The 24,203-nt window shown below is 52.3% G+C and overlaps 1 protein-coding gene across 1 annotated transcript; it reads left to right on the top strand.

Moving 5' to 3' along the window:
* Nucleotides 1-5,821: 5,821 nt before the first annotated feature.
* On the top strand, nucleotides 5,822-22,585 carry Faah (fatty acid amide hydrolase). Its single transcript, XM_004639171.2, has 15 exons — nucleotides 5,822-6,323; nucleotides 11,888-12,001; nucleotides 14,348-14,482; nucleotides 14,696-14,829; nucleotides 14,912-15,118; nucleotides 15,348-15,388; nucleotides 15,613-15,737; nucleotides 17,230-17,355; nucleotides 17,873-17,970; nucleotides 19,076-19,175; nucleotides 19,432-19,472; nucleotides 20,200-20,239; nucleotides 20,737-20,845; nucleotides 21,283-21,428; nucleotides 21,622-22,585. The coding sequence occupies exons 1-15, from the start codon at nucleotides 6,129-6,131 to the stop codon at nucleotides 21,748-21,750; spliced, it is 1,740 nt and encodes a 579-aa protein (XP_004639228.1). The 5' UTR covers nucleotides 5,822-6,128; the 3' UTR covers nucleotides 21,751-22,585.
* The last annotated feature ends 1,618 nt before the right edge of the window (nucleotides 22,586-24,203 follow it).

The raw sequence follows: 24,203 nt of genomic DNA, 5'->3' as shown, positions 1-24,203 counted from the left end.
AAATTTTTTTTTTGTATTTTCATCTGCAAAGTGAATTTGGGCCAAGTCAAAATAGGAAAAGAAGTGCCCCCTACAGCGTGAGCGCAGCCACCTTGCAAGTGTGAGCACAGGAGCAAAACCTCACTGTGGACCATGGTTTTTGCATTATTCATACGTGAGGCTGCTGTCAGGTCTAGACCTTCCTATGGAAAACCTGTGAGTTCTCCAGAGAAGCCCAAGTGCAGGGCTTTGGGGACTGTTTTGCGCATGTGTTTTGGGATCATGTCATGCCTCCTTTCAAAGCCAGTTTTAGCCACACTCCACCCTCACTCAGTCTTCCTGTCTCATCTGAGCTGAGCTACATCCCCAGCCGCTGCCCTCCTACCCCTTTTGAGGCAGGGTCTCACTGTGTAGTCCAGGCTGGCCTTGAATTCACAGCAGTCCTCCTGGGATTACGAGCATGTGTAACCAAGACCAGCTCCCAGCTCTTTCTTACATTTTATTATTGGGTTAGGATCTTGCTAAATCACTAAGTTTCCTGGGCTGGGCTTTTTTTTTCCTGTGCTGCAGATTTTCTCCTCCTCTCCCTTTACCCGCTTCCCTTCCCTCTCTGCTCCCCTTTCTTTCTTTCTCCTTACTCTTCCCCTCCCCTTCCCTTGCCCTTGACCCCTCCTCTTCCCTTCCCTTCCTTTTCCTCCCCTCTCTCTTCCCTTCTTCTCCACCCCTCCTCTCCCCTTCCCTTCCCTGCAGTAGACCCCTGGAAACGGCTCAGAAGAGAAAGGAAAGGAAGCAGCAACTTATAGTTCCTATGCCTGGACAAAGACTCCAAAGCTCACTGCACTAGAGCAGCTGTGTCCCTTCTGTTTGCTCTCCTCCCCTGGGCAGCCCAGCATCCATCTCCTGGGGAGCTTGGGAGGGGTCTGCCAGTCTCCCTGGGGGCAGCTGAAGGCTTGATCAAGGCACAGGAGCCCCTGGTGTGTTGTGCCCGACCCCACTGTGCCTTCCTGGTAACACAGCTCAGTAGAGCCTGGAAAGTCAGCCCCCTAGGTCTTCACCAGCACCTGCTCTTCCATTCAGGCTCAGCCTTAGCTGCTGCCCCCGTTTCTCCTCCAAGCTGCTTTCCCACAGCCCTGGCAGGAGCATGTCTCACTGCTGCCTATGGTAGAGGAAGCTCCCAGTTTTTGAGTGCTTACAATGGATGAGGTGTTGTTCTAAGTTTTTAGCTTGAATTCAACAATTCTGTGAGGGAGTAACTAGTATTATTTCCATTTTTGTAGAAACTGAAGCACAAAAGGTTAATACAGTTTATTCAAGGTTACACAGTTAGTGGCAGAGTTAGAGTTTTAATTCAGGCAGTCTGGTTCCTGAGCTTGTGCTTCTCAGGTCAGAAAAACCCTCTTTGTAAGTCTTTCCTCTCCCCCTCCCCTTGTTCCTTCCTTCCTGTCTTCCTTCCTTCCTGCTTTGCCTTCCTGACTGCCTTTCTGGGGTTTTTTTTTTTTTTGTTTGTTTGTTTGGTTTTTTTTTGTATTTTAGGGAAGGGTGTACAGGGTGTTCAGGGTCTCACTACTAGATGGGACTTGTGGTGATCCGCCTGATTACAGTCTCCCAAGAGCTGGGATTACAGTCGTGTGCCACCACGCCCAGTCTCAATTGCCCTCTCATCGCACCCCGGGGGTGGGGGAAACATGGCAGGTCTAGGGATCAAACCCATCCCCCCACCCCCAGCTCCTGTACCTGCTTGCAGGAGCTTTAATGTTCCCTTTAGAATTTACCTGGACAGCTCCTCTGAAGTTCACTCTGAAGAGACAACACACTCAAACATGTCTGCTCTGCTCACTTCGACACTGACCAGTCTAAAAATGGCTGAAGCCTGAGGACATCTTTCACAGGATTGCTCCATACCTAGTCCCCTTGACTTTTGTGTCTTCTCAGATTGCTTACCTCAGTCCTTGCATCCCCTCCCTCTGCTAGTTGTGGTTTTTGCCTTAAACTCCATGGACGGTGGCCCCAAAAGAATAGAACAATCAATGGAACACTTGACTGAGATTTGATGAGTATGCAAGGCACTTTGGACACTCTCCTAGACCAGATTAGCCCCCTCCCTCCCTTCCTTGCCAGAGTAATATTACAGAACAGACAGGTCTAAATTATGTCTCTTCCTAAAGCAATTTAGGAAAAAATCTGTCATAAGACAACCTTGGGGAGCTTGGCTAGGGCCCATCTTAGAATCACTGGCAACCCTAACGTTACTGCTTCTAGTTGGGCCTTACCGCAGAAGATCTCACGCAATATACCCAGCAAGACTTGCTGGGGAAACTAAAAGAGGAGCAAATGTAACAGAAAAATCCCCCCCCAGGCAGTGTACTCCTGTTTGCTAGTTGCTCAGGTAATAGTTCCTGTTCCAGTTCTGGTTGCTGTGGCTCTTAGAAAGGGCTGGTCATTGTGGTGCATATTGTAAGAACCAATCCCCAATTGACAAGCCTCAACTCTGTACTTCCTGCTTGCTTATCCTATATAAGCTGCAGACCACCAGCGATGGGGCCTGACTTTGGGAATGATCCCAATCAGTGCCTCCAAATCCTGGGTGTCTTTGGTGTTTCTTTTGGGATTACAAGAGGGCTAGCCTCCTGTTTGGTCAGGACATAGTTTGGAGCGACCTTCAGGACTCATTTCTGATTGGAGTTTCCATCATCTGCATCTGCCAGTCCCTCTTTTATGGCAAAGTTCACTGATTGAAAATTCGTAAATGGCCATTAGTGCTGAGGAGGAATTTTTATGCACCCTAAAATATTTTAGAAACACAATGCTTCGGGCTCCAGAATATGTTCAAGAGCCTGTGTTATGATTTGTGTGTATTTGCCCCCCAAAGCCTCATGCAGTCACCGGGGCATGGTTCTAGAGTTTGTGATTCATTCATGAGCCAAGCCTGAGATTATGGGTCTGAGTACTGCTGAGATTAAGGGTGTGAGTACTATACCCAGCCTGGGGCAGGATAAGAAGGAGATAAAGAGGAGAGAAAGACTTGCTCTCTGCAGCCATTGTTGCTGTTACTCCTTTTTATTTATTATTTTACTCTCCCTTTTTGCTCTTGTTGTTTTGCTGTCTTCCACCACCATGAACTGCTGCCCTTTGCCATGTGCCACTCTGCTTTGGAGCCAGCTGAGTATGGACTGAAATCTCCAGTAACTGTGAGCTGAATAAACCTTTCCTTCCTTCATTTTGTGTCGGGTATTTGTCTCAGCAATGAGAGAAGAGCAACTGAGACAGCCTGATTTAAAGTGTTTAGGCCAGGATTGTCCAAATCAGGACCCACCACAAGGAGGCCTCCCACTCAGTCAGTGAACGTGTAGGATCACTCCTGGCACTGTTTGTGTGTTCCCCGTGGGGGGCCCAGCCACCTCTTTTGTGAAGTGACAGCTCAGAAGACTTCTGTGTTCACCAGGACCAGCTCAGGAAAGAGTTAAGACTGAGCAACGATCATATTAATATGCAGGAGCAGAACAGAATGATCCCACATTCTGCTCTGTGGTGTTGTTTATTTTATTTATTTTTTTGTGGTGGTGCTGTTTAGAGAGCACACACTGTGCCGCTTAGTAACTAGTGAAGCCTGTGTGAATGACAGACCATTCAGTGGGGCAGATGGAAATTTAACTTGATGAGTAGCCAATCAGGGAAAGGAGCACACCTGCATAGCTGGAAGCTTGAGGATGGGAACATAATGGAAGGCTCCTAACAGCAGACAGAAAATGTGTTCATTAAAAAGGGCTGGGTAGGGGCTGGTGAGATGGCTCAGTGGTCTAAAGCACCTACTTAGAACAAGCTTAGCAAAGCACAGGAACTATGGTTCAATCCCCCAACACCACATGCCAGCCAGCCCTGCCCCCTGGTGGGCTGAGCTGCCCCCCCATATAAATAAATAAAACTTTTTTTAAAAAAGGGCTGGGAATATAGCTGAGTGGCACAAGTGCTTACATGGCCAAGTACAAGGTCTAGAGTTCAAAAGAAAAAAAAAAAAAAAAGGCCAGCAGGAGTGGGACAAGGGGGCCAGCTAAATAGCTCAGCGGATTAAAGCATGCAGGGGCCAGATTCAATCCCCAGGCCTGTGGTGCCGGCCCCACCCCTGGGGTGCGCTGAGATGGCAAATGAGACTGGCCGTGGTGGTGCACACCTGTAATCCCAGCATTTGGGAGGCTGTAAACAGGCGGATCACTGTGAATCCGATTTAGTAGTGAGACCCTGAACACCCTGTACACCCTTTCCTAAAATACAAAAAAAAAAAAAAAAAAAGGAGTGCAACAAGGTGTTGTGGTGCAGCCTATAATCTCAGTGCTCCGGAGGCTGAGGTGGGAGGACCATTGCGTTTGAGGCCACCTATGGTACAAAGTGAGTTGAAGGCCAGACTAAATTGCATAGCGATACCCTGTCTCAGAAAGATAAAGAAGCAAACGTGCTGTTTTCCTCCAGAACTCAGTTCCTACAGATCAAAAATGTATTCTCAATTAGAAAACACAATTTGGTTTCACCTCCCCATGGCTCCTATAATTTTCTCCATTGTTTCCATTTTTAATTTCCCCAGCCCTTCATTTTCCATCAAGTAACAGGTGTACGTGCACAGGCATTTTTAAAAACTAAATGGTAAATGGTATGTTTTGATGAACATCAAATGGAAAAAGGGTAGGGAAGGTACTTGTTCCGTGAAAACACACCCTTTTTCCATTAGTGACTTGTTCAATAAACTCTCATCTTTTTAGTTCAGTTAATTATCCTTTTTTTCTGACACAGAGTCTCAGAGGTGAATTCACTGTTTTAACAACAAAAATAATATTAAAGTCATTACCTTGTTCAGTTGGATGTTTATTTACTGTTCTGTACTTAGCATTGTGCAAAACCAAAGACAGTTTTATAACTCTTCTGTGTATAGCTGTTCCTTGTAGGGCCTTTGGTTTTAGGCATAAATTAACAACCTGATTTTGAATCTTCCCTCAGTTTACCCATGTGACTCTCAGAAGTTATTTAACCCTATGAATAAAAATACCTTTCTCAAAAGACTGTTGGGAAAACAAATAAGATAAAGCACATAAAATCCTGTGAGAGAGCTCAGTGAACTAAAGCACCTGCTCAGGCAGGCTCAGGCACCGGGTTTGACTGCCCCAGTGCCCTGCCGGCCCACCCATGAGGCATGCTGAGACTGTGAATACACCAGGTGTGGTGGGGCGCGCCTGTAATCCCAGCGCCTTGGAGGCTGAAAACAGAGGATCACTATGAGTCTGAGCTGCCTAGTGAGACCCTGTAGATCCTATACTAAATACACACACACACACACACACACACACACACACACACACACACACACCCTGTGAGAGTCCTTGGCAGGAGTAGGGGTGTGTGTGTGTGTGGTTACTGGGAAAGGTGCCAGCTCCCCAGGCAGGATCAGGTAGTTTTCCTTCAGCCAGATGAATAGAAGTGCCTGAAATCAGGCAGGCTCAGGAATGGAAGAGGGCCAGCCTTGGGAGGTCAGCCTGTGAGAAGCGGGAGGAGTTTGGGCTATGAAGAGCCCAGGATGAGAGGCACGTGGTCTAGGGCTTGGGGCAATAAGGGGGCGACAGGTGGCTGCCCCCAAGAAACTTCCTGGGTCTGTCTTGGGCTGGCGCCCCAGAAGTCTCACACGGGGAGAGGATGCCCTGCGGTGCTCGGCCAGGACTCGGTTCCCCAGGAAAGATGCTGCTTCCTGTTTGGGAGGTTAATCGAAACCACGAGTCCAGTCTGGCTCCCACCGGTCTCATCCCAGGGGAGCAGGGACTGTGAGGTGCGCGGGGCGGAGGCTGCGTAGAATCGCGGGTGCGCCAGTGCCTTCGAGGGCGGCCAGGCGACGCCGGTCCTCTTCCCGGTGGGCTGCTCTGTTCCGCCCGAAGGGGAGGGCCGCCGGGAGCGACCTCTACCGGGACACCGGGCTTGACCTTGACCTGGCCTCGTCGCGCACCCAGCCTCCAGCTCGCCGCGGCGCCTGCGCGCTCCCCGCCCTCCCCTCCCACGGGGCTGGGCTGTCGCGCGATCCGGGCGATCCGGGCCGGGTTTTGCGGCGGAGCGCTGGGGCCAGCGGTGCTGATTCCCCGTTTGTCGCCGTCTGCTGCAGACCCTGGCACAAGATCATGGTGCTGGGCGAACTGTGGACAGTGCTGTCCGGAGCTCCCGGGGTTGCCCTGGCCTGCTGCTTTGTGGCGGTGACGGTGGCCCTGCGCTGGTTGGGGCGCCGAACAGCGCGGGGCGCGAGGGCGCGGGCGCGGCAGAGGCAGCGAGCGGGCCTGGAGACCATGGACCGGGCGGCGCGGCGCTTCCGGCTCCAGGTGACGGTGGGGAGGCTGGGGCTTGGTCGGGGTGCCAGCGCAGGGCTTTGGGGCATCCGGGCGTGCGCGGGCAAGTGCGTGGGCAGCGCAGGTGTGGGACTAGCGCACCTGTTCCCGCCGAACAGAACGAAGGTGCCAGGACAGGTCGTGGAGCCAGCGCCGCCACGGGTCAATGGAGAGTTTTACAGAATGCTACAGCCATGCTGACTGTTAGACGCTCGAGCGGTGCGCGAGACCAGTAGGGTGTTAGGCTTTAGGACTTTGGAATCCCAAGCGATGGCCCAGGCAGCCTGGAGAGCTTAAGAGTTCAGGGACCTTAGTTTGTGCTTGAGGATCTTAAGAAGGAGCAGGAAAGAGATCCATGTGCGTGGGGACTTTATTGGCAAAGCTGGTGGAAATCGGTCCAGCTCCTGCCACCAGGGCTGTCGTCCAACTCGTGGCAACGCTTTCCGAGAGCTGAGCTTGTCCCTGCAGAATCTATCAATAAGCTTTGCTTCCTGGCTGTCAGATCAGTGTGTGCGCTTGTGCTTTAGGTGGAATCCAAATTACACCCAAAATTCAGGGCCATATTCAAGGCCATGTAATTAATTTACATTTACCTCACACCAAGCCAGGATGTGTCATATTTATTTATTGAAGTAAAAACATATCTGGTTCCAGGCTCCACAAATCAAACCTGCCAAAAAGTCCATCAATCAGTTAGGTTGTCTCTGTGAGGACTGGGACAGCTGGGTGTTCCAGCTGGCCATCGCCTCCTCCTGAGCTCATCGTCCTGCACCCATATTTGACTGAACCCTGGAGACGGAGACGCCTCTCTCCGGGATGAATTTGGTTCAGCCTGGAGAGTCTGAGCTTACTGCTCTTGTCCTTCTGTGCCGCCAGCTGCGCTCTGCCAGCTCCTGCTCCGTGTAGCAGCGGCACACACCCCCAGTTTCTGTCTATGAAAAGGAATCCTATGAACAGGAATCTATTTAACTGCTAGGGCTGAGCATTCCTACATTCCCCCATCTTGCTTCTGCCTTTTTATTTGTTTGTTGCTTATCTTTTGAAAAAATTGAATTTTCCAGGATAGAAATTATGGCTCTGGGGGCCAGGGATATAGCTTAGCAGCACAATTGTTTCCCTGGCAAGCTCATGGTCCTGAGTTCTATTCCTGATACAGAAAATCATGGCTCTGAAATACAGGCTTGTTTACGTATTTTCCTTGAAGTAGAAAGCTTGGCTTTATATACCAAAACTTGGCTCTTTCAGGAGAGAAAATTAAATGTTGTGTTTCTAATGACTGGAAACTGCAGGGGGAAACAGCTGGGAGCCTGTGTAGTTTTTGACACTCAGCAAAGGGGTGCGTATTTTTGTTTTGTTTTGTTTGGAACTGGGGTCTTGCTGTACTGTACAGACTGATCTCAAACTCATAGGCTCAAGAGATTGTCCTCCTGCAGCCTGAGGAGTGGGGACAACAAATATGGGCCATAGTGGCTGGCTAAGGGGTGGAGTCTTGATGACAATAACTTTGTAGATGTTAGGAGCTGTAGGAAGTGGTAGTTTTGGCTGAATTCACTCCAGCCTTGATACCAGCTCCTTCCCCTTCCCAGCCTACGGTGGCCTTGTACCCCTTTCTGGGATTTGGGTCTCTGGGTGAGGGGGTGGGATATGAGGGTGTCTTGGGACCTTTTTTTTTGGGGGGGGGGACCTTTCTGTAGGGACTTTCTGGGCCCAGCTTTGAGTACCAAAGGACACCTGGGAGACCAGGCTCCACCCCTGGGAGGCTATAGCTGTTTGTAGTACAGCCTCCCCACCCCCTTGCTGGGTGAAACTAGCTGTGTGCTAAGGAACACACCCACTAAATGGGAAAGAAAGGGGTCTTAGAACCTCTGGGTCATCACAAATGGTGCAAGTTGCCAGACTCAAGCAGCTGTAAGGAAGGGTGTTTCTAGTGACTGTGTGGACCATTGGAGGCATGCCTATCACGACTCTTTACTTATTTCCACCATCTGCCCCCTGAGTAAGTTCTGATAGCCTTTCTAGCCTGAAGAGAGGGACCACTGAGACTGGAGTTTGGGAGACATGCCCCAGCATGAAGCCTGCCTCCTGAGTAAGTTCTGATAGCCTTTCTAGCCTGAAGAGAGGGACCACTGAGACTGGAGGTTGGGAGAGATGCCCCAGCATGAAGCCTGCTCATACATCCACATAGCAGAGGCCCAGGAGTCCTCAAATGTGACTGTCTTCAGTCGGATCCACCTGTGGTTCCATCCCCTGGCCTTCTGCAAGCCTACCTTGCATATTGCTCTGGAATGATCTAGTAGGTGACTTGGAAGAGAATGTGGTCACTAGTGGGACTGTCAGCCCTCAAATAGAAATGACTTTTTTTTTTTTTTTTTTGAGATAGGGTCTCAGATATGTAGTTCAGGCGGGACTTGAGCTCACTATGTAACCCAGGCTGGCCTTGAATTTGCAGTGATTCTACCGCCTCAGCCTCCTGAGTGCGGAGACTGTAGGTGTGAGCCACTACAGCTGGCCTGCGGGTCATGTTTTGAAATAGAAGAAGAGCAATAAAAAATAATGGAGAGCAAGAAAAATCATAGGCTCCAAGCATAGTGGCACATGCCTGTAATCTCAGCATTTACAAGGCTAAGGTAGGAGGATTCCAAGTTTGAGGCTAGTCTGGGAAACTTAGCAAGACCCTGTCTCAGAATTTTAAAAGACAAATAAAAAGGGCTGTATCTGTAGCTTAGTGGTGGAACACTCTTGGGTCCTATCCCTAGTATACCCCTTCAACGATAGATGTACTAGCTTCCTTTGCAAATTGTCCTAGACGGGGTTGCCACACAATTATTTAGAAGTTTTCTGTACATGTCCCTGCATTCTCCACAAGAAATGTTTTCCTGTTCACAGATTGACCCTCTGGAGATGCAGACTGTCTTGTGAAAGAGAGAATGGTTCAACTGCCTGATATTAGTTGAAGATTAAGAACAGCTGTTAGCAACAGTGTTGACAGCTGTTGAGAGGGAGGTTAAAGTGCCTTCGGAGAATAGGGGTGCAGCCCTGTGCACAAGGACTCTGGGTGCCTTGTGCTTATGTGGGCGGAGACTGCTAGTGGTAATTATCATGGAGTAGTGGACTCTGCTGATTTCAACTTGCTTCTCCATTGTGTTAAGCATTTAAAAATTGTATTTTATTTTTATTTATTTCCTTTTTTTGATGACTAAATAAACATTTTATTTTTTTATTTTAATTTTTTATTTTATTTTTTTCAAATCACATTGGTAGGACAGTTTCAATAATTAACACATTGCATACATTCTTCCTAGTGGTTAATTGCTGTACAAGATGTGGACATGATATCCTAACACCATTAGAACAAATCACTCTATTCATTATTACTTATTTTTTTTGAGACAGAGTCTCACTAGGTAGTTCAGGCTGGCTTTGGACTCACTATGAAGCTCAGGCTGGCTTCAGACTCAAATGGATCTCCCTCCTGAGTGCTAGGATTACAGGCATGCGCCACTACACCCAGCTAGGAATTTTAAAGAAAAAAAAACAGTGAGCTGCTATTTATATAATCTGAAAACCCCACCTTTTCACTGGGAGATGTGAGAGGCAAGATGCAGTGCTCTGTATATAAGGATGATCACTTTGCACAAAAAGAATAAACACAAACAGATGTATCTGTTGTGGGTTTATTTAATTAATTAATTTATTTGGTGGAACCGGGGATTGAACTCAGGCCCTTGTGCTTGCCAGGCAAGCGCTTATTCTACTGAACCATCTCCCTGGACCCCTGTTGTGTTTTTTTTTTAGATGGAATCTTTATGGGAAGCCATTACTGGCTCCTCTTGATAGGAGTGATTGTTGACTGTATTCATTTTTTAAAAAATTTATTTTATTGAGAAACAGCACTGTTGTTTTTTTTTCTACACATTTATTTCCTGTAGGAGTTCATCAAGAACTGTTAACTGCATTCCCATTTCTATAGAGGGACTATGTGGACCAGGGGTGGTGATCTCTTACTTTTCAGTTTATATATTCTACATACTACAAAAAAAATCAACAAGGTATTATCTGGTGTTTTGGGAGCAAGATCATAGTCTTATTTCTTTTTGTTCTATGTAGCTTGCTGTATTTGAAAAAAAAAATCCAAGTTAGTGATGTATCAGTTTAACAAACTCAGGGCAGGGCGCCTGATAAGTGACTATGAGGTCAAAGGCTGTGGGCGTGTGGGGGCTATTCTGTGCTGGGGCAGTGTGGCTGTGAGTGGTGATGTAGCAAGAACAGCACCACACCTGGAGGCTCCTTCTGGAATGTGCTCCAGGCCTGTGGTTGACATGACAGGGTGAGAAGGGGAGGAGAGAGGCCAGGTTGGGCTTCATGTGGTCTAGGGGACAGGGCTTGAGCTGGGCAGGAGTTCGGTTCCTTGTGTGACCCCAGAAGAAGGGCTGAGCTTGGAGGAGGTCTGCTCAGAGAGGGGGCCCTTTCCCAAGCTACTTGGGAGGCAGGTGGGAGGGCACAAGAGGAACTGGAAGGACTACAGTTTCTCACCTGAACTCTTGGATGGGTGACAGCTTGTGTGAATACAGGTGCTGGTGCACCGCTGTGGAGAGGGCAGGTTGAAAGCCGGGCAAATGATGAGATCACGGAGGGCTGGGTAGGTGACAAGCAGCCGTAAGCTGGCTTTGAGCTAGCAGGAGGACAGTGAGCCCATGGCTTGGTTGAGGGTCTGGAGAGTCAGGGCCAGATGGAAGGCAGGCTGGAAGCTACAGGAGAGCAGACCTTCCCCCAGCATCAGAGAGGGAAGGCAAAGTGCCTGAGGAACCTTGAGGCACCTGTAGCTCCCTGCATCCTCTTTTTTTTGTCTTTTAGACCCAAGCTGAAATGTCCCCTCTCCACATAGGCCTGCCGTCCCATCCATGGCAGACACTTCCACTGAGCTCTGCTTTTCAGCTGCCTCATGGTTTCCTCTCCTCCCCCTCCCCCAGCAACAGACCCAGCCATGATGGAGAGTTGGGTGCTGCCCAGGTGCAGGTGGCCAGCTCCTGGGCAGCCTGGGCTGGGTGGACAGAGCGCGCTTTACCTTTATGATTGTTAGCAAGGCGCTTCCGCTCTCTGAGCCTTGCTTTCTTTATCTGTGCAATGGGAATCCTAGGAAATGGGATTAAAATGAATGTGGCCAGGCATGGTGCTGGATACCACTTGGGAGGCCGATGCAGGAGTTTGAGCCCAGCCTAGGCAACGACACAGTGATACTCTGCCCCAAACAAAACAAAAGAAAACATAAAAACCAAAAATAGCGTGCTTCTGCAGGTCGCTTGATGCATACAGTAGGCAGCTACAATGGGGCTTGGTTGGAATGGGCACAGTAATCAGCCTGGACCTGGCCCCTGTCCTCCTCCAGCAGCCCGGGAGGCGCTATCACTGTCTAGGGCCTGCCAGGGCAGTGCCCTGTCTCTGGAGTCAGAGCTTTCTGTGGGCGCAGCTCTCACAGATGGGGATTTAGCAGTGAGAATCTGCTTGATTCTGGGGCGCTCAGAGAGGCCATGGGACTGATCTGACTATGTGTCCCACAGAACCCTGACCTGGACTCTGAGGCGCTGCTGGCCTTGCCTCTGCCTGAACTGGTTCAGAAGTTGCACAGTGCAGAGCTGTCTGCAGAGGCTGCACTCTTCACCTATGTGGGAAAGGTAGGTGGCCCAGGCTTCCACTTTCTTCCCCTCCTCCTCCCTGTTTCTGTGCAGGCTATGGGGAAATCCTGGCCTGGAGTTCAGAGCCTCTGTGGCACCACCGTGCCAGGGGCTGCCAGGGAGGGAAGGAGCTGAGCACTCTGTGTATGAGTGACACTGGGCATGTGGTCTTAGCTGCAAACTTGGCTCTGAGCCCAGACTTTCTTCTCCTTCCTGCCTCCACCCATTGGTCACCTTGTGTAGTCTATTCCCATTTTCTTCCTCTCTCCAGTGTCTCCCTTGTCCTATCCCTTGGGTCACCCTGTCCCTTATCTCCCTCCAGGCCCAGCAGCAGCCTCCTGGCCAGGTACCCTGGCAACTCCCCAGTGCTGTCTTTCTAGCAGCACCATGGCCAAGGGCACACAGGGCCTGGGGCTTGGGACCTGGGGCTTTCCCTGCCCTGCTCTGCTCTGCTCTGCTTCTGCAGGCTCCTTCCCCCAAGGCTCTGTCTTCTGCTTTGTCCCTCACAGAGCCATGCTGAGTGCTTGCAGGGGGGCAGCCTGGTCAGAAAGCAGGATGCCCTGCCTGCCAACCGGCCCTCTGGCCCTCTGCGCTCACGTTGTCTCCGCAGCACACACACGTGAGGCTTCTTTCCTTCTATTCCCCTCTCTCTATGGCCTCTGTGGACAGAGCTTTTCTTACTTGTTTCCCCCCTCCTGCCCTTAGCATTGAACCCAGGGCCTCCTTGCTGAGCTACATCCCTAGCAACTCTCCTTCCTCCCTCCCTCCCTCCCTCCCTCCCTCCCTCCCACCCCTCTCTTCCTTCCTTTTTTTTTTCAGTACTAGGGACCTAATTTGGGAGCTTGCACTTGCCAGGCTTATGCCACTGAGCTGTATCACTGGCCCCCTTCCTCTTCTTGAGACAGTGATTTTCTAAGTTGCTACATAGCCCAGGCTGACTCGAACTTGTGATCCTCCTGCCTCATCCTCCCAGATAGTTGGGCTTGCAGGCATGCTCGGCCACACTGGCTCTTACTTGTCTTTGAATTTCATGCTGAACACATTTTTCACCCAGGAAGTGCTCAAGACATATGTGGGAAAGGAAGGGGGCAGATTGTGTTATGAGTGTGATTTGTGTGTGACAGTGGGTGTCAGGGTGAGGGGTGTGTACTTCAGGGTCTGTACCTGAGAGCTGGTGCGAGCCACCAGTGGGCAGTTGTCACTGACAGAGGACACAGTCTCCTCAAATGGTCTTGCTTCTTCCCTGTGACAGTCCTGGAAAGGCTCTTGCTCTTTCTGGTCACCAGAAGAGCACATTCCAGTTATACCTAGGCTCCTCCCTTCCTGCCTTAGGTGACCTAGGGACAGAGGCCATGCAGGCCTGACTATGGCAGTGCAACTCCTCCCTTTCCCCTTAGGGTTTCTCAGGGGCAGGAGTAGCTACAGCTGACTTCTCCCCTGGGGCTGTGGGGCTGTGATTGAGGGATAGACAGATGCCTCCATCAGGGCATTCCTTTTGGAAGGAGTGGTAGGCCCCAGGAGGCTGGATACGGGTTTAGCTTCTGTGTGGTTCCTGTCTCCTTCAGTGGGCAGACCGGTGACTTGGAGGAGGGGGGTGGGGGGAAGCGTGGCCAGCATTACCTACCTCTCAGTTCATCCCTTTTTGCGGGGTATTTGAGGACAGTGTCTTTTTTGTTTTTGGAGATAGGGTCTGGCTATGTAGTTCAAGCTAACCTTGAGATCTCACTCTGTAGCCCAGGCTGGCCTAGAACTTAATAGTGATCCTCCTGCCTCAGTTTCACCAGCCCCAGAATAATGTCTATTGTCTTGCCCCCTTGAGTATCCTGTCTGTAGGCTGGCTCTCACTCGCTCACTCTTGCTTTCCCTCTCGCTCTCACTTGCAAATGTCCCTAGTGAGGTGGGTACGGGGTGCTAGGTGCTCTTGGCTCTGGGCCATATTGCTCTTTGCCCTTTCCCTGAGTATACCTTCAGAAACCAACTTTATGCATTCTACTATGGTAAGTGTCGACTTACAAATGAGTTCTATTCCAGGAGAATGTTCCTAAATCTGATTTGAGCTCTGTGCTTCCTAGCAGTCCCCTGTACTGCTTTTCCTCCTGCTTCCGAACCTTCTGGGCTCTGACTGAGCACTACCCCACTGTGCACTCCACACTGCAGTAGGCCCTCAGTGGCCAGCTGGCCTGTGTCTAGCAGGCACCTGAGCTACTTCTTGAACTTGTTCGTGTGTAAGTCTATTTGTAGCTGTGAAGGGTTGTTGCCTAAATAGTCACGGGCCACTTACTGTACAATTAAAAAAGGAAAGAAGTCCAGCTTCACTCAGTCTTATGTCTGCATCCTCCTTACTAGGCCTGGGAAGTGAACAGAGGGATCAACTGTATAACCTCCTACCTGGCTGACTGTGAGACCCAGCTGCGCCAGGCTCCACGCCAAGGCCTGCTCTACGGTGTCCCTGTGAGCCTCAAGGAGTGCTTCAGCTGCAAGGTACACCCTTCCCTGGTGTCAGGCTCCTCTTGCCCTGCACTGCTGGAGGCAGCTTTGTGTTCTGGGCCACTTAGGTCCTGCAGAGGAAGTGTGAGGTCCAGAAGTTTTGAGAACGGACCACAGGTGTGCCTGGCCTTGCCAGTGTGACAGTGATAGGAGTGGGTCTCTCCTGACTCACCTGCCATGTTCTTCCAACCCTTCTCCTCTTCCTAGGGCCAGAACTCGACACTGGGCTTGAGCCTGAATGAGGGGGTGCCAGCCGAGGTCGACAGCGTGGTAGTGCAGGTGCTGAAGTTGCAGGGTGCTGTGCCCTTCGTGCACACCAACGTCCCCCAGTCCATGTTCAGGTTGAGTTATAGCAAAGTGGGGTGGAGCAGTTGGGACATAGGTGACAACGTGACCCTGGCTGACCTGTTCCCGCTCCTCCAGCTATGACTGCAGTAACCCCCTCTTTGGGCAAACTACGAACCCGTGGAAATCCTCGAAAAGCCCAGGTGGCTCCTCCGGGGGCGAAGGGGCCCTCATTGGGTCTGGAGGCTCCCCCCTGGGCTTGGGCACTGACATTGGAGGCAGCATCCGTTTTCCTTCTGCCTTCTGTGGCATCTGTGGCCTCAAGCCTACTGGAAACCGCCTCAGGTATGGTGGGAACTTCCAGCCCCTTGTGTAGTGATCGTGGCCTAGCTTCTACCCTCTGGGCTCCAGGCAGGGATTCAGTGAGCAGGGTTTCACTGGACGGAGGTGTCACCACCACCAGCCTTGCAGGGTTCCCAGGTTCTAGTGATGGGTGCTCAGAGCTGCTGTGGGATGTTTGGGGTGGGCTGAGGGTAGTGTTCCCTGTTTCCAACACCTCGTGTTTCTTACCCAGCAAGCGTGGCCTGAAGGGCTGTATCCACGGACAGCTGGCAGGTGAGGTTTGAGGTTCTCAGTGCCCCAGTGAGGGTGGGTGTCAGCCTCGGCTGCCTGTGCCCAATTCTCTGGGGGAGAGGGTCTGGGCACTAGGCCACTCTAGGTCTGCACTCCGACCTTGTTTTGTTCACACTCCTGGGCCATGGCCTACCCCCGACTCCAACCCAATCCCAGAACCCACTGGGGTCTGGTGACCCCACTTCCTGCCCCTCCCTGCCCCTCAGTGCAGCTCTCCGTTGGCCCCATTGCTCGGGACGTGGAGAGCCTGGCACTGTGTCTTCGAGCTCTTCTGTGTGAGGACATGTTTCGCTTGGACCCCACCGTGCCACCCCTGCCCTTCCGAGAGGAGGTGAGTGGGGTTCTGGATCGGCAAGGGGGTGAACTCCTGAACCCAGGGGTTATGGGCAGGCTTCTGAGTCCACCTCCCTTGAAAAGCAGCCTCCAGGATCTGAGGCCAAGGCAAGCTGCTGCTTCTTAGATGACCATTAGGTGGCATCCTTGGATGCATTTGGAAACCCACAGGCTTTCTAGCTAGAGAACTCTGGTATCTATATTTTTGACCTTCAGTAAGTAGCAATTTTGCACATGGTATTCCTGTCTGTAGCCCCAGAAGTGGGATGCTTTCCATGTATTGAACCATAGGGAACTGTGCTGGATCCCCAAAATGTCACCAAGACAGCCAGTGATCATAGCTGAGCCCACTGCTTTCTGAGGTAGCCTCTACCTCCCCAGAGCCTCAGAGGGCAGGGATGGTGTGGAGAGTATCCTTCAACGCAGTGCTGGATGAGACTGGATGAAGTTATGACCTAATATAATAGTTCAGGACAAGGCCATGGCCATCTAATGACCTTGGAATGAAAGGGTCAGAGTCCTGGAGTATAAATGCCATTTGATGGTTTCTATTGAAGAGTTGGCGAGGACTATTTGAGAATATATATGGAGGGCTGGGGAGATAGCCCAGTAGCACAGTGCCTGCCAGGCAAGTATGAGGTCCTGATACGAAAAAAGAAAAGAAAAAAAAATCAGGTTAGGTATGGTGGCATAGGCCTGTAATCCTAGCACTTGAGAGGCTGAGGTAGGAGGATCGCAAGTTCAAGGCCAGCCTGCACTACAAGTGAGACCCTAGGGGAAAAAAATACAGATGGATGTACATATTTGTGTGCAAAGGGCTTGAGAGTAGTCAGTTAGGTGGATGCAGATATGTCAGTGTGGATATGAGCTGGCTGGTGTGAGCTCCAGTTGTCAGCAGTCTGGTGTCTCTCTCTCCTGTGTGGGCCTTCTGTTGTTACCCCAGCCAGGCTGAGGGGCTGTGGGCAGGAGAACAGTGGGCCATGGTGTTCCTTGAGGATGGGGCAGGCGGGCAGACCTGGGCAGGGTGGGCTTTTGTTCCTTAGTCGGCTCTGACTGTTGCCTCCCAAACTCTTCCTGATGGTGAGGAGAGGGAGAGAGGGGGCCCTGCCTGGAGGTCTGGGAGCCAGGAGAGGTGATGGAGGCTCATCCCAGGAGTCAGGATGCTTGGAGCCACTTGCCTTGGGCAAGTCCCAACCCTGTTCTCTAGACCTCAAGCCTCAGTTTCCTCATATGACCCCTGGGAATCTTCATCTCCGCTCTGCATTATGAAGGTGGAGAGTCGTGTGTGGAAGGGGCAGGCTTGGCAGATGATCTCTTTCCAGGGTGAATGGTGCCAAAGAAGAGCAGGCTGCAGCCAAGTAGCTTCTGTCATCTGTAGGAGCTCTGCTTAGGCCTTCCTTTCTGAGCTTCCTCTCCTTGCCCTGCCTCTGTCCCTCCCTCTGTCCCCTGTCCCCTGTCCCCTGTCCCCTGCCCCCTGTGTTTGTTCCCAGATCTACACAAGCTCCCGGCCCCTGCGTGTGGGATACTATGAGACTGACAACTATACCAGGCCCAGCCCGGCCATGAAGCGGGCTCTGCTGGAGACCAAGCAGAGGCTTGAAGCTGCTGGCCACACGGTACGGCTGCAGGATCCCTGAAGGAGGCCTGGCATCTCCTCCCCTCCAGAGGACCTGCCTGGTACCTGTGAACACTCCTTCCCAGGCTGTCTCTGATTGTTTTGATATTGGTAATGAGAATGGTGGCCCCGTGGGACCAGTATACAGAGGTGACCCAGAGGATGGGCCCAGTGGGGGATGGAGAACTCAGCACATGCTGTATAATGCATTTTGGGGGGACTTCCATCAACTATGAATGACAGTGACTGGCTGTCCAGAGGTTCCTGGGGCTCTGACATAGTGGGACGGTGGTTTAGACTGCTCATCTGAGACAACCTTATATGTCGTGCCTCCAGACTTCTTTCATGAGGGCCATTTTATAGGGTATGTTTGTGGTCAGTAAGGCTGCCTTTGGGGCTCTTGTGAGGATACCATGTGGGCCGGGTGGTCCAGCTGCTCCTTGGGCTGCCAGGCAGCACGTGGGCCATAGGAACAAGGTCTGTTAAGGCTAGGACCTTATACCCCTGCATCCCTGCAGCTTGTCCCCTTCTTGCCAAGCAACATACCCTATGCACTGGAGACGCTCTCTGCAGGTGGGCTGTTCAGCGACGGTGGCCACAGCTTCCTCCAGAACTTGTGAGTGCTCTCGAACTTTGTATTCTGTGGTGGGATCAGGAAAGTGAACAGACGCAGGGAGAGCAGTTGGGTCTTGTGGCCCCATGACCGGCTCAGCTGCAATTAAGAAGGTTTGAGCTTTCTGGCAGGGACCTTCCTGTCCTCCCAGCTATGTGTGTAGAGCTGGGAGCTATCTCGCCAGGGATACTGGTGAGGTGCCAGGCCACTGGAGGCTGACTACATTTGTAGCTGGTCTGAGCTGGTGTGTTGTGTCATGGGAGGTGGGTGTGGGAGCTCCCTGCTGTCTGGGAGGGAGCAGAGGCAAAGGCAGGATCGAGGCAGGTGGATTGGAGGATGGATGTCAGACTGTAACTCCAGGCACTGTCTGGCCTGAGCCAAGTCTTTCTTTCAGTAGGACCTCAGTTTTTATTTCTGTAAAACATGGGAGTTATACCAGACTCATTTTAAAGGGCTTGGCAGAGCTAATGTTTAGAGAAGCTGGTTCTCCTTGGCTGTTTTTAGTCATTATAGGGGCAGTTGATGGATCTGGGAAGGTGGCCTCTGATGGTGGCTAGCTGATTGGTGCCCCTCAGGCCAGAGACCTCGTTATGGGGACACTTGGACCCTGCAGTCTTGCAGTCAAGGATCCAGCCTCCCTGCTGCCCCCTAGCAGCTGAATATGGTCCAGGCTTCAGCAGAAGTTGCTACCTCTCACTCTGGCTCTGGGATTGAGCCTCAGGATCAGCACCTGAGACCTTAAGCCAGCTCAGAGACAGGCTTCATGGACTGCCCCACGGGAGCCTGCAAGCTGGCATTGGTTCTGATAGGCACAGGCTCTCCATCCCTAAAGCTCTGAGCTAGATCTGCTGGTAATGGGGGGGGGCCTGAGTTCTGCTGAGGGGACTCTGGTAGGGGTACAGTAGAACCCAGATGTCCTGAAGAATCAGCAGAAACAAAACATGTGTTAGAAAGCGGAAGGTGATGGTTGGAGGCCAGCAGTTACTGGGATCTGGTGAGAAGGGAGGTGGACAGGGCTCCTGAGTAGAGAGCAAGAGTTGAAGCTAGTGGGGAGGAAGCCAGGAGGCCCCAGGATAGGAGCCCTGAGACTGAGCTTTTTGTTTTGCAGCAAGGGTGATTTTGTGGACCCCTGCCTGGGGGATCTGGTCTTAATTCTGAAGCTGCCCAAGTGGCTTAAAGGAGTACTAGCCTTCCTGCTGAAGCCCCTGGTGAGAACAAACAAGTACAAGGGGCTAGGGGAGCCTCTGGGACCCCCATCCTGTGACACCTTGTGGCCCCTGGCTCTTCCTTGCTGTTTCTTGGCCTTTCCATTTGGAGAGGCCTAGGCTCCTTTTTACCCCTCTCCCTGACTGTGCTCCTCCTCACCCCTTGCATCTTCATCAACCTGCTTGCCCAAGAGGGTGGCATGGGTGGCCAGATGGTGGCCCACCCTGAGTCACTGACCTTATGTCTGTTCTGGTGCAGTTCCCACGGCTGGCAGCCTTTCTCAGCAGTATGAGGCCTCGGTGAGGATTGTTTCATTGCTCGGATGCCCACTCTGTCTTGGCCCTGCCTGATCTGAGTCCAGGTGGCTTCAGACAGGAAAAGCCCCTGGGGGAGGTGGAAGTGGCCCAGGTGGGGGCCCTCAGGTGGGACCTTGAAGCTGTCTGAGTGGGGTCCAGGTGCTGCAGAGCAAGAGAACAAACAGGAGGGGGCAGTGGAGGGGAGACACACCGCCTGGCTGGGCTGGGAGGAAACAGCAAGTTTCCCAGGCTTGCTGTTGCCTGGGGATGCTGGTCCCTGGGTGACACCTGAAACGCAGTTAAAGTTCTGAACTAAGCTGAGCTACACCACTCTTACCAGCCCTGTAGTGATGCGAGCTGGAAAGGTAGGGCAGGAAGCGCCTCATCTCCACCCAGACACCCTGTGCCCTTGCTCCTCTTCATACTGCAGGCCTTCGGAACCTGCAACACCTTGACCTCTCCTTGGTCCTGAGGGTAATCAGAAATCAGGCCTGGGTTAGTGCGGGCTCTGCTGTGGAGTCACGAATCACCCAGCTTAAGTTCCCCTGAAGCCTGTGTGTCTCATCTGGTCTTTGAAGTTTCCATGGGGCTTTGAGCTTCTTCCCTCTCAGATCCCTAGAGTTGGGGGCGATGGAGTAGCAAGACATAGAAGTATTGAGAGAGGGTGTCAGATGTTTCTAACCTCTGTGGCTATGGCAGGGGCGGCTGGTGACGTCACTTTGATTCCTAGGTCAGCTAGAAAACTCTGGAAGCTGCAGCACAATATTGAGGTGAGGCCTGAGCTCCTGCACGTGAGTAGTGTGTGGAGAGGGAGCTGTTGAGGGCAGCTGCCAACAGAGCGTTCTGGCCAGTGCCATTGCTGCTCTGCTGGCATGGCTGTCATCTCTTCTTGCCCTTCCCTGGACTGCAGATTGGACCCTGTTTTCTGATGTTCATTTCCCCAGTGCTCATCCTGGGGTGCTGGGTTAGGAAGGGGACCCTGTCCTGGGTGCATCTTGGCGCCCCCCCTCCCCCCGGGGCTGTGTGTGGCCAAGCAGACTGTAGCTCCACTTTGACAGGGAGACCAGCATCTGTGGATTGGGTTGGAGGTGGGGCAATGATGCTCTGAGAAACAGTGTTCCTGCCTGCTCAGAGGCCCTCCTCCTCACCACTCAGCTCAGCTGTAGCAGCAGGTGCTGGGGCCAAGCCCGCCCCGCCACTGTCCCTGCCATGTGGTCCTGGATGGGCCAGGTTGAGCATCTCCTCTGTTTCACTGGTGTCACCTCAGGAGTACCGGGAATCTGTGATTGCTGAGTGGAGAGCGCTGGACCTGGATGTGCTGCTGACCCCGATGCTGGGCCCTGCTTTGGATCTGAACACCCCAGGCAGAGCCACAGGTCAGGCCTGCTTTCCAGCCTACTCTAATCTTAGAGTTCTCTGCCCTTGGAGGCTCATAGCCTGGCTGGCTGGAGAGAAGGGAGTCATGGGGAATATCCTGGTAGACAGTGAAACCCCCATTGTATGCATTAGTTAGGTTGGAGACTTCAAGTTATAGAATATGTAGTTTTGGGGGATGACATTTGAACCTAGGTGGAATTTAAGATGAGCTGAGAAAGCAGGAACATTTCAGAAACTGTGGGCAGAGGCCCAGGGCAAGCGCCAGGAGATCTTTCTGGGTTCCTGGGCTTTTTCACTTAAACCACAGCCCTGGGAGAGGGTCTTTCCCTGCTGGGGAGGCAGGGTGCTATTTCACAGGGCAAGTGATGGAGGCTCAGCATGGACACCAAGCGCTATGGGCCCTGTGGCCTGCTGCAGCCCATGTGGTGTGTTCCAGGAGCCATCAGCTATACCGTCCTGTACAACTGCCTGGATTTCCCTGCTGGAGTGGTACCTGTCACCACGGTGACCGCTGAGGATGAGGCCCAGATGGCACATTACCGGGGCTACTTTGGGGATATCTGGGACAAGGTGCTACAGAAGGTAAGTTCTACCTACTGCCAGCTCACCTCCTCCCTGCCCACCCCCAGCTGGTGTCCTCAGCACTTGGCAGCCTCAGCAGCCCTTTGGAAATCAGCAGGGTGCCCAGCTTCACTTGCAGCTCTCCTCCCCAGTGAGGTGCTCCCTTCCTGGATCCTGAGTACTCCCCATCTCCTGAGGACCGTGTCTCCTGCAGGCCCTGAAGAACAGCGTGGGGCTGCCTGTGGCCGTGCAGTGCGTGGCTCTGCCCTGGCAAGAAGAGCTGTGTCTGCGGTTCATGCGGGAGGTGGAGCGACTGATGACCCCTGTGAAGCTGACATCCTGAGGGCTGCCTGCCACCTGGCTCCAAAGGACCAAACAGCACCTGCCTTAGCCCAGCCCAGTGGGCACATGGCCACCCTGTGAGGAACCACTCAGGATGGAGCCGAGGCTTCCATGTCCCCTTCCCCAACCCCCTGCCAAAGCACAGACCCCTAAGTCTGGATCTTGCTCCCCTCCCTTGTCTTCTTTCCACCCTGAACCCCCACCCTGTGTGGTGGTCAGCAGGTACGACAGGGTCAAAACCACCAACAGTTGAGAAATGTTTCCTTGTCTATGGACTACTGCGACTGGAGCCTGTCGAAAGCAGGGCTGGCTTGATTTTCCAGAGCTAGATGGCAGCCACGTGACTTTTCTGCACCCAAATCCTCTCTGGTGTCTGTCACCCTCAGGAGGGACTTATGCTTGTGTCCCCAGCACTTTACTCCTCCTCTGTTGCCTCAGCCTGGCCTTTATTTTTTTGGGGGGGGTTGTACCGAGGATAGAACTCAGGACCTTGCTCTTGTCAGGCAGGTGCTTATGTTGCCAAGCTATCTCTCCAGCCCCATCAGCCTGGCTTTGCTGGATACTGTCTTTGGTTCCCCTCCTCTGCTTCTCTGCCATTCCTGCTCCTCTACCACTCAGCCCTGGGAGGCCCAGCCCAGACCTCTTATCCTAAGAAGCTTGCTTTCTTTTTCTTTTTTTTTTTTTTTTTTGTTTGGTGGTACCGGGGATTGAACTAGGACCCTGCATTTGCCAGGCAGGCGCTTATTCTACTGAGCTACCTCCCTGGCCCCCCAAGAAGCTTTCTGTGCTGCTTCTGGGTCCTGGAAGAGTTCGAGCTCCTTCCTCCCTGTGTTTCCCTGTGTTTCCCTGACCATCTCTCCTAATGGTGGGGACTGCATTGCTATGTCTGGGTGAAGGAGCCCACAGGCCTGGGAGCAAGGATGTGGAAAGGCAGGTGAAGAGCGTTCACTCTCAGGGCCAGCCTGCCCTGCTGTGGAGGCTGGTGAGAGGGAAATTGGTGTTAGTCAAGAAAGTTCTCCCATGTGAGATATAGGAGATGAGAGCATCTGCAGGAGGAAGCACCCCATATCCATGGCCAGGGTGAGCTTGAATGAGCAGGAATGTTGGATGGGTACAGAGGAAGCAGAGGTATAGGTGAGACTGGATCAGGGTCAGCTTGGGCAACCAGGTCAGCAACTTGAATTCATCTGAAGTGTGATGGGGGCTTGTGCTGGGCCATACAGTCTCCATGAGGGGAACAGACAGGGTAAGAATGCTGCTGCTGACCCCTGATCTGGGAGAAGAGAGTAGGTAGTTGGGATAGAGGGAAGCATCTCACCTCAGTGTCTTGGCCCTGCCCTGCCTGCCAGCTCATGGTTTACAGGCTGAATTGCCTGGCAGGGGAAGAGAAGTTTGTGAGGGGTGATGGGGTTTCTTGGGCACCCTCTGCAGATTTCCCTACTGTGGACCCCAGCCTAATCCTGCTGTCTGGAGGTGTTTCAGAGCCTAATGAATTCCTCAGGGCAGGGCAGGGCAGGGCAGGGCAGGGCAGGGCAGGTGCTGGCTATACCTGGTCTGTGTTATATTTTCTTCCAACCAAATTGCCTCTCCAAGGATGCCTTCTCCACCCTGAGTCCCCTTTTCCTCAGAAAGTGCTTTTCTTTTCAGGTTACTACTGCTCAGTGACGTTCCTGCCCTACCAAAGCACCCCTGTCTGGGAAGCCCACACCTTGGGGGTGGCTGACTCGAGGGCTGTGCCCGCATTAGGGCATCTAGATTAAGTAGGCTGTTGCCACAGTTTGCTCTTATTCCTCTTTATTTTTTTCCCTCCTAATTTCTCTTGATGGCTTCTTTATAACAGCTGCTGTAATTTTCCCTCATTGACCCATAAAACCATCTGTCACCTGTCCTGGCTACCTCTTCCTCCCACCCATTTCTCTTCCAGTTACTGATCGCTTCATCCTTTCAGGCATAAGGCTGAGGAGTGGAGAGGCCACTCCTTCATTCATTTGCTCATTCGTTGACTTCAGCCCTTTGAGCCCCAGCCTGGCCATGTCCAGCCCTGTGCTGAGTGGGGCTGGTGACCGATACGAACCACACCTGGCTGCCACCCTTGAGAGGGATGCCTGCTCCCCAGTAATCAGGCTTGGATCAAGGGGAGACGAGAGGAACCTCTTGCTGCTGAGGAAGCAGGGAGGGATCACAGAGGCATGCGGCACGTCTCCGTCTGCTCTTGTCTGATGTCTGAGTCACCCACCTTTCATGCAGGTAGTGTGATAACTTCCTAACCCTCAGGCCCCCTGTGCTCTCCACACAGGAGCAAGAGTGCTCCTTCAGGAGTTAGTTAGGCCGAGTCACTCTTTGCTGAAGACCTCCCCGCTAGGTAGGATCCAGCCTCTTTGTGGGACCCGGCTCCTGTTTTCCCTCTTCACTCTCCTCTTGGAGGTCTCTTCCTCTTAGTCGCTGTTCTCCAGC

This window comes from Octodon degus, unplaced genomic scaffold, assembly GCF_000260255.1.
Source record: "Octodon degus isolate 3935 unplaced genomic scaffold, OctDeg1.0 scaffold00107, whole genome shotgun sequence".
NCBI classification, from domain to species: domain Eukaryota; kingdom Metazoa; phylum Chordata; class Mammalia; order Rodentia; family Octodontidae; genus Octodon; species Octodon degus.
This window is presented reverse-complemented; position numbering and strand designations above follow the sequence as displayed.